At 53.6% G+C, this 13,947-nt stretch overlaps 1 protein-coding gene across 2 annotated transcripts in view; it reads left to right on the top strand.

Moving 5' to 3' along the window:
* JDP2 (Jun dimerization protein 2) overlaps positions 1 to 13,247 on the top strand; it is a 41,185-nt gene extending 27,938 nt beyond the window's left edge. For both annotated transcript variants that reach the window (XM_060166384.1, XM_060166393.1), the window contains exons 3-4: positions 3,645 to 3,749; positions 12,134 to 13,247. In XM_060166384.1, coding sequence (XP_060022367.1) covers positions 3,645 to 3,749; positions 12,134 to 12,319 — 291 coding nt within the window. In that variant the 3' untranslated portion in view covers positions 12,320 to 13,247. The remainder of the gene's footprint in view (positions 1 to 3,644; positions 3,750 to 12,133) is intronic.
* Positions 13,248 to 13,947: the final 700 nt, after the last annotated feature.

Raw genomic sequence — 13,947 nt, 5'->3', positions numbered from 1 at the left:
GAATTGGGGATAAACAGGGCCAGGATCCAGTTTGAGAAGAGGGAATGATATGCTTACTCCACCCCTGCCCCCATCTCATGGTTTTTAAATGTCTTGAGCCCCAAGCTGCCTCTTCCTCAGACATGCTGGATCTTCCCGCTGTATCTGCAGAAAAAGTCATATCTCCCATTTGGGGTTCCGGTTTTAGATGTCTGAGCTGTGGGTGGTGAAAACACTCTGCTGTCTCTCACCCACGCGGGACCAAATGCTTCAGAGAATCCGGGGAGCAGCAAGGAGAAGGCAGCAGCCTCAACTCCAGGGATGAGCAAAGGCCTGGGGGAGGGCTGCGCCGGTCCAGGCAGCTCCAGTCAGAGGACACAGACCATGCAGGCCCAGCGAAAGGAGCCAGAGTGAGCCCGTGGGGCTGGAGAAGGCCAAGGGCACTGCCCAACCTCTGTCTTATTTCCAGCAGGACCTCAGCATCCGTTTTCTGTGTGCCCTGTGGGAGGCTCTTAAATAGCAGAAGGAGGATTTGGGGGAGAGGCAGCACAGTTTCAAAGGGGAAAGTGTGACGATGGGGTTTGGGGGCCATTTCTTGCTTTATTGGGAGATATGAGCCAAGGCATGGGTACAGGAAAGGCTCAGGGATGGACGTGGAAGCCAGTGGTGCTGTGGTGCTGGGGGCTTTAGGCTTAAGTGCACAGCCTGGATCCTTCCAGGGCCTGCTTGGGATTTGTGCACCCCACCCACCACAGCCATCGGTGGTCTGCACCCTGAAGTTTTTTTTTTTTTCTTATTTGGCTGCGTTGGGTCTTCGTTGCTGCGCTCAGGCTTTCTCTAGTTGTGGCGAGCGGGGGCTACTCTTCCTTGCGGTGTGCGGGCTTCTCATCACAGTGGCTTCTCTTTGTTGTGGAGCACAGGCTCTAGGTGCGCGGGCTTCAGTAGTTGTGGCACACGGGCTCAGTAGTTGTGGCTCGTGGGCCCTAGAGCGCAGGCTCAGTAGTTGTGGCGCACGGGCTTAGTTGCTCCGCGGCATGTGGGATCTTCCCGGACCAGGGCTGGAACCCGTGTCCCCTGCATTGGCAGGTGGGTTCTTAACCACTGTGGCACCAGGGAAGTCCCTGCACCCTAAATCTTGACACCCATCTTTGACCAATGTGCTTCTGGGGATGGCAGCACCCAATCCCCAAGATTTGCTGGCCTCCTGCAGACGGAGAGAAGAGGCCATCCCTGGCAGAGACAGCTCCTTATAAGCACTGGAGAAAAGGTTATGCAGATGCAAATGTAGGCAATAAATCACTTTTATAATTATAGAATCCAAGCCTGTGGCGTGTTTCTCTTGAATTTTTTATTCCATTCATTCATTTGACTAACATTTGCTGTGCCCCTATTCAGTGCCATGTTCTATGCCAGGTGCTGGGGATACCCAGGTCCCCCATTCTCCAGATTAGCAGGGAAGGCCGCTACTACATAAGCAGAGAATTACCAAGGGGTATGATAGAGACTCTTACAGCGGGGAACTCAAAGTGCTGTAGCAGCATAGAAAAAGCAGTTAATTCTATCTGGGGAGTCAAAGGAGCCTTCCTGGAGGAGGTGGCATTTGCTCTTGAGGGTTGTAAGAGTTTACAAATAGGAAAGGAAGGTCATCTCAGGAGGGCCTGGCTGGCTTGGAGAAGGGTGAGACGTTTGGAGTCGAGAGGAATGGCAGGAGGAATTGATGTGGCTGCGGAGGCAGGGTGGAGCGGCCCCCCATCTAGGTGTCATCCTGGCCCAGTTGTTGTCTTAAACTTCCAGCGTTGAACCTCTTCGCGTCTGCTGCTAGCGCAGCTTCCGTTGGCTTCCAGCTTTATGTAGGATGAGGCCCTGCGCAGGGGTGGGGTGGGGAGGTGGAGGACAGAGGTTGTGTCTCCTAGGAAACGGCGGCTCTGCCAGAACCCCAGAACCCTGTGAGCCTGGCAGGGCCCAGGTTGCGCACATCACCTTGGCAGTTTGTGGGCAAACCCTCTCGGCCGAGGGGAGATTGCACTGCCAGCCACTTCCTCCAGTTCCTTCCCTCTGCCTGTCGTCACGGTTACCTCGGCCTTGTTGGGGGTGAGGTAGAGGTTGGGTGGAATCAACTTTGTCCGGGTTTCTATTTCCCCAGATGCGGGTCAGCCAGAGGAGCTGTCACTTCTGGTTCTGTTTCAAAGGAGGCCAAGGGGCTGGGAGGTGCTTGGGTGCGGCCGTGTTGACAAGGCGCCTCTCCAGCCAGCCTCCCAGGCAGGGTGGGAGTGGGTCAGGGAGAAGCTCCAAGGTGGTGGAGAAGGAGGAGGGGCTGCCCGGCCAGGGCCTGTGCTGAGGGCCGTGGGTCCTGTCTCCAGCCCAGGCCCTCGGTCTTGAGCTCCTAGAGCATGCCGGGAGTGCAGGCAGAGAGGCTGTTTATTTTCCTGGCCTGAAGCCCTTTCGGCTGAGACCTTATTCCAGGCCTCAGGCTGCCAGAAGCACCCGCAACTGGCTCCAGAAGTGAGAGAGTTGGCAACCCAACCCTTCTCCAGCGGCCTCGGACTCTAGGCCGTTCCCAGACCGGCTGGTCCTGTGTATCCTCCAGATTCTCCTGGTGGGTAATGGACAGTGAGAGACATCACGTCAAAGTGAGCCTAATGGGCTGGGGCTGTGGTCAAGAGCAGGAAGGCTGAAGTCAGAGAAATCTTGAGTTGGAAGCCCGACTCTACCGTTTCCTCGCTGTAGCGCCTTGGGCAAACTGAGCTGGTGGGCCTCAGTCTCACCATCTGTGAGATGGGGCAGTCATAGTCCCTTCCTCATCAGACTCTGTAAGGTTTACACGACCTGTGTTTAAAGCCCTTAGCAAAGTAGGCAACAAATGGCAGCTCTTGTTATTATTATTAATGAAACAACAATAACTGCAGCTTTGAAAGGCCGTGTTGGTGGGCAGCGAGCCTTCTCCTTCCCATTCTACGGGCCCTGTTTCATGCGTGGTAAATTTCCTAGTGTGTCTCGGGGAGAAGCAAGCCTGGAGACTCCAAAGGCCCCTCTGTCTGTGTCCCAAGCAGGGCACTTTAAGGAGCCCATGGGATCCTGGGATGCAAGTGGGTGTCCTGGGGGAAGACCATGCAGAGGCAGAGAGAAGGATGAACCCAGGTGAGGGGGCTGGGGAGAGTTTTCATCACCAGGAGATAGATCTGAGGGTTTGGAAGGACCGAGAGGGAGGACAGAATACCTCCCTCAGGGAGGTGACAGTGGGGCAGAAGGTGAAATCAACACTCGTGCCCAAGGTGTTTTGAAAGTGCCACGGAGCCACTGACCTGGAAAATAATGCCCAGAGGGCTTGGGCCAGGCAAGAGAACAGACTGCCACCGCCCATGGGGTGTCACCTCTGTGTGAGGAGAGCGCCAGGCTCTGGGCCTCCTGAACGCTGGCAGAACCCAGGTGGCCCTGCCCTCCTGGGGCACTGACTTCTCCCAGGGATGCCCACCTACTCCGAGAGCATCCTCGGGCCGGCTGAGAAACGCTGCCATCCCACCCGCCAAGAGGCCAGCGGGCTGGCAGTGCGGCTCACTCACGGCGAGGTGTGGGTTAAGTTGTCCATCTGCCGGTCTGAGCGTAAGGAGGGAAGCTGTACGCCAGGCTTGCCTCAATGTCTCATCCGTGGCTCTTTGCCCTCACAGCTAGACGAGGAAGAAGAGCGAAGGAAAAGGCGTCGGGAGAAGAACAAAGTCGCGGCCGCCCGATGCCGGAACAAGAAGAAGGAACGGACGGAATTTCTGCAGCGGGTGAGCAGGGCAGTGGCCAGGGGGGACCCCGGCCTTGTCCTTTAGTGGCTAGTGTGCTTATAGACCAGGAGATGCCATCGACTGCCTGCAGAATCAATGTGTACTCGCTGGCATCTGCCCAACCGGCCTCGACCCCTCTGCCTTCCCTGCCTTCTCTCCGATGCCCCCTCCCTGAGCCAAGACGCCCAGGGGCAGCCAGCAGCCGTTCTGCCCACCCAGATCCCTGGACCGCCATAGAAGGTGGGAGGAGCCAAGTTCCCCGCCTCTAACTGAGGTCAGACCCGCGATGCTAATGGGCCCAGAGGGCCCAGGACTGGCACTACCCATGCCGGTGCGCTGAGGGCTGCCAGAGTTGTCTGGCGCGGGTGCAGATGAAGTCAGTGAGAGCTCCCTGCACGTGGGCAGTGGGCGTAGCGATGGGGCAGAGAAAAGTTCCTCCCTCACGTGCAGGAGGCTCTTCTGGCTCTGCCTCCCATCTGCCTGGCCTCAGCCCCACCGAAGCTGACCCCCGAGCTCTCGGCTGTTGCCTCTGGGACCAGAGGTCAGCTCTGCGTGCCAAGGCCAGTGGAGGGCCGCCTTGCCTCATGGCCCTCGGAGCACATCCCTGCCCTTTCATTTGGAATGTGCCAAATGGGCCTTCCCTGCTCCTCAAAAACGGTAGATGGCTGTGAAGGGACATGACCAGAAAGCTAATTAGTCCAGGCCGGTGGTCTCCAGCCTCCCCACCCCCAATCCCTTGTTGATTTCTAAATAACAGTAGTAACACCATAGAATAATAACATCACAGGTCAGGCTCCCTTCTACAGCGTGCAACCGCTAACACTAGTTGCTAACGTGTGAAGTGGGGCCCTGTGCAAAGCGCAGTGTGCATATTAGCTCATTTTATTGGCATAATAACTGTATGAGGTAGGGGGCTGCATTATTCTCTGTCTGCACACGGGGACACTAAGGAAGGCACGGGGAGTTAAGTAACTTGCCCAGGTCCCTCAGCAACTAAGCAGTAGAACTGAGATTCGGCCTGAGGCTAACTTCAGAGCATCCGTCCTCAGCACTCTGCCCTGCTGGCTCTCATTCATTCATTCGTGGGTTTGTTCATTCCTTTGTTCATTCATTCTTTTGCTCGTTCGTTGATTTGTGGACAAGTAGTTTTAAGCATGTACTGAGTGCCCAGCCCTGTGCTAGGTGCGCTGGGGACACACAGGAAGGACCAGTCGTGGTCCCTCCTGTGGGATCTGGAGAGACAAGGCCGGGCTGGACTGGGTTTTCTCTGATACTGGGGATCTGTGGGTCTCTTCTCATGCTTGCAACAAGCAGAGAGCAAATCTGAGATCATGGGTGTCAACACCGTGGGGCAGTGTGTACACCTCCGGCTGTGAGCATCTAGGGCAGGGGAAAGGTCAGTGGAGGTGGAGTTAGACTCCTGGAGCTGGGAGCCCCTTGGAAGAGATGGTGGACCAACACCAGGCGGGAAGTTTTCAAGAAAATTCTAAGACATGGGTCTCACATAGGCCTTTAAGATAGATGGAGTGTCACACCCCTCATTTCCAGCCCTGAGTGCCTGTGGAGTTGGGCGAGGCATAGCAGGGAACAGAGAATCTCACATCCCATCCCCGCCTTCAAGGGCCTGTCAGCCAGCCAGCAGGCAAGAAGGGCCAAGTGAACGCACACCAGTAACACACTAGTGCAGCGAATGGTCAGCGCCAAGTGAGCGGGACGAGCTGCTCCACACATTCCAGTAACACCGGCTGAGCACCTACTGTGTGCCAGGCATTTCCCGTATCTCGTTTAATCTTACAACATTCCACTGAGCTAGACATTGATGATCCCCATTTTAGACACGGACCCGTAGCGCAGAGAGTCAGGTTACTTGCCTGAGGTCACACTGCCAGTGTGCGGTGGAGCCGGGACTCACCCAGCTGTTCGCTGACCCATCTGTCCATCCTTAGTGCTGAGTGAGTGCCCGCCACACAGTGGGCCCTCAGGCCATGGCTGCAGTGGGGTGGCAGGCAGGCAACAGGGATGGGATATGTGCTGAGCGTTAGGTTGGGCAAGCGTGGCGGGCTGTGAGCACAGACGGAGGGGCCCTGTCTGAGTCTAGGCTGCAGAAAGACTGCTGATTGAGACATAAGACAGGAGCGGGAGGCAACGCGTGGAAGGACAGGGCTGGAGGGGTCAGTCACCACCAAAGCCAAAGCAAAGGCCAGAGGCAAGAGGTGTTGTTTAAGGATGCGGTGAAGGGAGTGAAAAAAATACCAGTGTAGCTGGAGTGTACAGCCCATGGAGAGAATAGGGCCCCAGAGCCTTCACCTGTCGGGCAATCCCTGTGCTGGGCTGTCTGGGGCGGTCCCGGTTGGTGCCTGCCGGCCGGGCCTGATTACTAATGGTACATTCTTTCACTCTCTCACGTGTCCCTGTAGGCTGATGAAGCGTGTTGGTCATGGAGAGCCATGGGAGGGTTTCGGGAGGAGAGAGATACGCCCTGTCGCTGTGGCTGCAGCGCGGGGCGCGGGGCGGGGAGCTGAGAGTAGAGCGGGAAGACCGGTTGTGTGGCGGTGGTGCTATCCTGGCGAGAGGAGCAGGCAGCGGTGGACCAAGAGAAGTGCAGGCCTCGAGGACGGAGGTCTCGGGAAGTCTGTCAGGGCTCAAGTCCAGCCCCCCTCAGCCCCACGCCCACCTCCTCCTCCCCTCTGGCCTTGGAAGCAGAGGCCGGGTGTGAGGTTTAGGGCGTGAAGGCAGATGGCTGTGTGCACAGTCAGGACCCGAAGACATGGGGGATTCTCTTGTAATTAAGTAATTAGTTTATTTATTTATTTATTTAACATCTTTATTGGAGTATAACTGCTTTCCAATGTTGTATTAGTTTCTGCTGTACAACAAAGTGAATCAGCTATACGTATACATATATCCCCATATCCCCTCCCTCTTGCCTCTCCCTCCCACCCTCCCTATCCCACCCCTCTAGGTGGACACAAAGCATGGAGCTGATCTCCCTGTGCTGTGCGGCTGCTTCCCACTAGCTATCTGTTTTACATTTGGTAGTGTATATATGTCCATGCCACTCTCTCACTTCGTCACAGCTTACCCTTCCCCCTCCCCATATCCTCAAGTCCATTCTCTAGTAGGTCTGTGTCTTTATTCCCATCTTACCCCTAGGTTCTTCATGACCTTTTTTTTTTTTTCTTAGATTCCATATACATGTGTTAGCATACGGTATTTGTTTTTCTCTTTCTGACTTACTTCACTCTGTATGACAGACTCTAGGTCCATCCACCTCACTACAAATAACTCAGTTTCGTTTCTTTTTTATGGCTGAGTAATATTCCATTGTATATATGTGCCACATCTTCTTTATCCATTCATCTGTTGATAGACTCTTAGGTTGCTTCCATGTCCTGGCTATTGTAAACAGAGCTGCAATGAACATAGTGGTACATGACTCCTTTTGAATTACGGTTTTCTCAGGGTATATGCCCAGTAGTGCGAGTGCTGGGTCGTATGGTAGTTCTATTTTTAGTTTTTTAAGGAACCTCCATACTGTTCTCCATAGTGGCTGTATCAATTTACATTCCCACCAACAGTGCAGGAGGGTTCCCTTTTCTCCACACCCTCTCCAGCATTTATTGTTTGTAGCTTTTTTTTTTCCTTTGTGGTACGCGGGCCTCTCACTGTTGTGGCCTCTTCCGTTGCGGAGCACAGGTTCTGGACGCGCAGACTCAGCGGCCCTGGCTCATGGGCCCAGCCGCTCCGCGGCATGTGGGATCTTCCCGGACCGGGGCACGAATCCGTGTCCCCTGCATCAGCAGGCGGACTCTCAACCACTGTGCCACCAGGGAAGCCCTGTTTGTAGCTTTTTTGATGATGGCCGTTCTGACTGGTGCGAGGTGATACCTCACTGTAGATTTGGTTTGCGTTTCTGTAATTTATTTTTAACACGTCACATATTTACAAGGCTTGGAGGTACCAAGGTATATGTATGTGTATGTGCGCGCGCGCGCACACACACACACACACACACACACACACACACACACACACACATACATACGCATACACACATAGACGTATAATGTAAAAAGTTACCCTCCCATCCTTGGCCCCTGGACACTCAGAGCCACCCTGGGAGATTCCTGTAGCCTCTCAGAGTTCACCTGCCAGGACCAGCCACATCCCTGAAGGAGGCAGGCCTTTGTGGGGGTCAGATCCACGCCCTGCAGGCCCCAGGCCACCTCCGCTGCCTGCATTCGGGAGCAGCGGCCCCTTGGCTCCCCACAGCTGTACAGCCGGCCTCTGTAACCCCGCTGTGCCCGACACAGCTCCCTGGGTGTGGGCATCAGTGACACAGTCTCACACCCTCACAGCGTTCCTTGCTCTTCATAGCCACTCTCTCCCTGATGGTCACGGTGACTCTGGAGGAGGCAAGGCGCCCTATTCCACTGACTGGCATCTGAGGTTCGGAGGGATGAGAGTTGCTCAGCGTCACACAGTGGCCGAGTCAGGACCGGAGCCCAGAGCTTCCTCTGTGGCCCAGCACTCTATTCAGGTGCCCAGGCTCCAGGACTTAGGAATCTTGTTCACAGCAGTGTAGCTGGCCAGTGGCAGAGTCAAGATTTTAACTCAGACAGGGCTTTTGTGCTCAGAAGTCTGCACCAGGCTTTTTCTTTTCTTTTTTTTTAACAGAAAGAGTTGGGAAGTGGAGCCCTATTTTAAGTGCATTAGGGTAACTTTTTAAAATAATAGAGTCAGAGAATCTTAATGCTTAAAGTTCCCTGGGCCAATTATTATATTTTAAGGGGGAAAATGAGGTCCGGAGAAGGGAAGTGACTAGTCCAAGGGCACACAGAAGGATGCCCAGCCCCTCACCCTGTGGGTTTTTTTAAAATTAATTAATTAATTAATTTTCATTTTCGGCTGCTTTGGGTCCTCGTTGCTGCACGCAGACTTTCTCTAGTTGCGGCGAGTGGTGGCTACTCTTCGTTGCTGTGCACGGGCTTCTCATTGCGGTGGCTTCTCTTGTTGTGGAGCACGGGCTCTAGGCGCGTGGGCTTCAGTAGTTGTGGCACGTGGGCTCAGTAGTCGTGGCTCACAGGCTCTAGAGCACAGACTCAGCAGTTGTGGCGCACGGGCTTAGTTGCTCCGTGGCATGTGGGATCTTCCCAGACCAGGGATCAAACCCGTGTCCCCTGCATTGGCAGGTGGATTCTTAACCACTGCGCCACCAGGGAAGCCCCATCACCCTGTGTTTTTTCTGCTCCTTTCACTGACCACCGTGGAGGAGACATTAACCTCCTTCACTTGCATTAATTCCATTCTGAAACGACAAATGGTTTCATTTTCTCTAGGGCAGTAAATATCTACCAGAGGCAAAACGATAAACAAAAATGCAAGAAGGGTTATTCATTTCATACTTAAGGTGCGAAGATCCTAGCCCACGTTCCTGAGTTTATTAGGAAAACAGATCAGGCAATTGCTGTTCTAAAACTACAAACCACTTCTACAATCATGGTTTAAAAAAAAAAATTCCTCTGAGCTCAACTTATACTTACACATTAAATAAATACATAGCACCAACTAATGAAGAAGAAAATAAAATGAAAAAGCAGTTAGTTACAGTCTGATAGCCAGACTGTCAGGGGTCAGGATAGTCTATGAGGTACCCATACATTTTCAAACCAGCAAAACATCATGCCATTCCTATGATACACGCACAGGGAAGCAAGTCGCCACATACCCACTGGGTCTTTTTGTGCGATACAGGTGTTCACGTGTAAGGTGGGTTTGACGTGCGGTCTTTTCAAGGACGAGGATGTATATGCAGGGCTGCTGGACCCTGCCCCTTGCATGTCCATTGTAACTTCCATTCACTGTGCAACCCAACTCGTTCCTTGCCCTCCCCACTGCTCTCCAGAACAACTCCCACCTCCCTGCTTCCTTGGATACCCCCCACCCCAGGCTCAAGGGCAGCTCACCTCCCAGCTGCCCATTCTGCAAATGCAGGCAGTCTCCAAGACCTGCCAAGTTTTCTTGGAAACGGCCTCCTCCTCTGCTTCTCCTCCTTCTTGTCTTCATATTCCCTTGCTCATGGCTTAAAGTAAAAATTCCTTAAGCCTCCCTAACCCTTCAGTTTACAAAATGCTTTTCCCATGTGCAGTCATTTAATCCCCAGGATCATCATCTTTTTACCGATGAGATAACTGAGGCTCAGGGAAGTTAGGAAACTTACTCTTGACTCTGATTCCAAACCCCACCAGCTTTTCTGGTTCTGGCTATAAATCCACCTTCCCAGCTTTGTACCCTACTATATCCTAAAGTGACCTATGGTCACAATGGAGGATTTTTATCTCCTAAACACATCTTAAGCTTTCCCCTGTCTGCGTCCTTGTTCACTCAGGGCTGGCTTCTTGAAATGCCCCCCACTCCTACCGACTTTCTCTGCTCAAGCAGAGTCAACCCATTTTTCAAACCCAAGGTCAGACCCGGCCATTTAGCCCACTCTCTCATGGTCTTCTAACCCTGGATGGCTGATGGACACATGATAAGCTCTGCCCTGCTCTAGAAATCCTTCTTCCCCTTAGAGGGGAAGCTGTGCAAGACCTGTGTAGGGGCTCATGGGCCTCTGGACCCCCTAGAGCATTCACTGCACACAGCAGGTTCTCGGCACACGCTTGTGGGTGGGTGGATTGAACCGAAACTCCTGGAGGCAAGAGGCTCAGAGGCTTAGAAGTTGGAGCTAAAACCCTGACTGGGGGGAACCGCACGGTCAGAGACATTCCCAAGGTCACCAGGTTGTAGACCCAGTGAGCAGGCAGCTAAGATGGGCACCTACCTGCCCCAGACTTATGGTTTCATGTGAGGTCTCTCCTGGCCCGCAGCGATGCTCTTCTCTCGGAATTTGGAGAACCCTGGACCAGGCCGGCCTCCCTGTCGCGCTTTATCCGGCTGAATCCAAAACCACCCTAGCTGGCTTTTAATATTTTCCCCTGAGCACTTTTTCCTTCTTTGAGGCTGTTCTCCCTCAGCGTCTGGTCATGAGGACTGTATATCTCAGCAGTTCTGAGTCCCCAGCACTGGGCTGCCTCCGCAGACATGAGCAAAAGGAACAACTCAGTCAGCCTGGCTGGTGTGGGGAAGACAGCAGCCCTGGGGCCCTGGAGAGCCCCGAGGGAGGCTGCGCTGCTGGGCCCCCAGGCGGGGCCGTTCAGCCCATCGCAACCACAGCCCACACTCGGTCTGATGCAGGTTGCCCGGCCTTGGCACTGTGGACGTTTTGGATTGATAGTTCTTGTTGTGGGGTCCTGTGCATTGAAGGATATCTAGGATCATCCCTGATCCCTACCCACTGGATTCCAAGGGCACCCACCCTCCCCAGTTGTGACAACAAAAATGTCTCCAGATATTGTCAAATGTCTCCTGGGAGGCAAGAATTGCTTCTAGTTGAGAATCACTGGTCACCCTTTGCTGGCCCTTGAGTAACTTCCAACCTCCAAACTGGTCATAAGTTTTTAGACAGAGTCCAAGAAATACCATTCCGGTGCCTCTGTGTTTTCCTGGGTTGACCCCCAGAGCCTTGAATTGGTACGCCCATCACCTGTCATCATGCACAGGTAAACCCCCCTAAATCAAATCAACGTTGCTTCCTTGCCCTGGAGCCTCTCCAGCTGAGCTGGAAGTTCTCTGGAAATCTCACTTGAGGGCTATTTAAAGCCACATTTTGGATCCAGAAGGATGACTATTGATTGCCTCCCAGTGGGCAGAGGTTCTAGATATCAGGGGATAAGGAAGAGGCTGTTTAAATCATTATAGACTAATAACCAGGAAGCACATGTTTTAGGAGGAATTACGTGACCACACTGGGCCTGTGGACCCTACAGGCCAATATATCCCCAACATACATTTATCATACGTAAAGCACCTTGCCATTGCACTGCCATCGTGGGCCACCTTTAACCCCTCCGTGGACCCTCCATGCATCTGTTCTGGATACGCTTGGCCTCCATTCCTGTCCCACCCTTTGTTTCTTGTGCAAAGGCCCTGAGGCAGGAGAGTATTTGGCGTATTTGAGCAACAGCAAGGAAGCCACTGTGGCTGGAGTGGATTGAGTGGGGAAGAGAGGTGGGACATGAGCCAGGCTGGCCCCAGGATATAACCTGGGTTCATCCCACTAGCAACACAGGCCAGTGTCACAGGTGTGACAGGCACGGCCTAAAGAAAGTCAGTTACCCCGGGGGACTCGATAGCAGATTCTGTGCTTCCTCTAGTGGGAACCTGGCAGACAGAAAACAGGCAAACGCCAGCCTGCTGTGCCCTGTGCCTACCCAGAGGGAGAGTCTCTTCCCGGAGCTGGTTCCCAGTGAGAGCCTAAAGCCATGTGTCTGTTTTGCATGCAGGAATCCGAGCGGCTGGAACTCATGAACGCAGAGCTAAAGACCCAGATTGAGGAGCTAAAGCAGGAGCGACAGCAGCTCATTCTGATGCTGAACCGGCATCGCCCCACCTGTATCGTTCGGACGGACAGCGTCAAGACGCCTGAGTCGGAAGGCAACCCGCTGCTTGAGCAGCTAGAGAAGAAGTGACCGTGGGCTTGGGAGGAGGAGGAAGAGGAGGAAGAGGAGGACGAGGAGGAGGAGGCCACCAGAGGGCCCTTCCTTGGTGCATGAAAAACTTTACAGCAAGGCTCAGCACAGCCAGTAATTAGTGGGGCTTTTTTGTGAAACTCAGATCAGCCGCATAAGGGGAAGAGCAGGCTGACGAAACCCAGAAGGACCAAGCGCTGAGACCAAAGTAGACTTGAGGGTGGGGCTGTCCTGCTGGGGCCCAGCGCAAACGAGGCAGGACAGAGGCACCCAGGCCGGAGAGACGCCCAGCCAGGCAGCCTTGGGCACTTCTCCGGCCTCTCCGCCAGGCCACCTACCCCAGGGACCTCCGAGCAGCCAGGAAAAGCCATGAGTTACAACCAAACACGGCTGAGGATGGAGCTGAGTAACACTGCCATCTGCCTGCCCCAGCCCTGACCCCTGACCCTGATGCGAGGCCGGAGAGGGCCGTGATGCGGGGCCCGGTGCGGCCTTGCTGGGGAGTAGCAGCCGGGTGCACCCTCGCCGGCCCTGCTGGAGTTTGCTGCGGGCACGAGGCGCGGGCGCCCTTCCAAAGCACATACTCACTGAATGTTTACAGACTGGCTGTCCTGGCAGGGCTTTCAACTGCACATGTTTTTTATCTTTCTTTTTTTTTTTTTTAATATTTTTTACAAAAAAAAAGATTTTATACAAGCAATATATATATGGATTTCTATAGTCACTCGATGTGATACAGTATAAATATGTTATGGTTTGTCTGTTACGAACAGATATCCAGCAGTTATGGCCGTTGTGTGTAACTCCTAAGTACTGTAGTCTCTGGGTGTTGCGGGGTGTCCGGGGAGGGGGTGGGGTGCGTTTCCATCCTGGTAAACCCTTCATAGTACTCAGTCCTGTATCGCTCAGTAAACGTTACTCTTACTTACCCAGCCGCCTCTTGTGGTGTCTGCCCGGGGAATGGGGTGCAAGGCACACCTGGTGACCTCCCGGCGTGCGGCGTCGGAGAATGTTTGGAGCATCTGCTGTGGGCCCTTGGTTTTCACAACAGCCCTCCCAGGTAAGTATTTACATGCCCATTTTATAGACGAGGAAGTCGAGGCTCAGAGAAGTTAAATCTGCAGTACTTACTTTGCTCATTCACTCGACAAATGTTTCCTGAGTGCCAGCTGGGTGTGCGCCGGGTGCGCTACAGGGGGCTGGGTAGTCCCTGGGGAATAAAACAAACCTAGGCCCTGTGCTCATGAGCTAAATCCTGTGTGTGCTCCACACACTGTCTCTGTTCATCTTCACAATGGCCTTATCAGGGAGCAGCCGTTGTCCCCATTTGTAGATGAGGAATTCTAGGCCCAGGGAGTTTAAACTTGCCTTGTTGAGGACTTACTGGGTGACCAGCATATATAGTCTCATTCACTTCTCTCAACAGCACAAAATAGGCATCATTACCCCCATTTTAAAAATAACTGAGGCTCAGAGAGGGTAAGTGGCTCATCCAAGATCACCCAGCTCGTGAGGAGCAGAGCTGATGTTTGAACTCTGCTTCCAAAGGCCCATGACTTTCTCCACCTGTGGCCAGCTGACTGTGTGATTGTCCCCGTGGTGGAATGTCTCACCTGATTAGAACAGGA

This window comes from Lagenorhynchus albirostris, chromosome 1 (genome assembly GCF_949774975.1).
Source record: "Lagenorhynchus albirostris chromosome 1, mLagAlb1.1, whole genome shotgun sequence".
Classification (NCBI taxonomy): domain Eukaryota; kingdom Metazoa; phylum Chordata; class Mammalia; order Artiodactyla; family Delphinidae; genus Lagenorhynchus; species Lagenorhynchus albirostris.
This window is presented reverse-complemented; position numbering and strand designations above follow the sequence as displayed.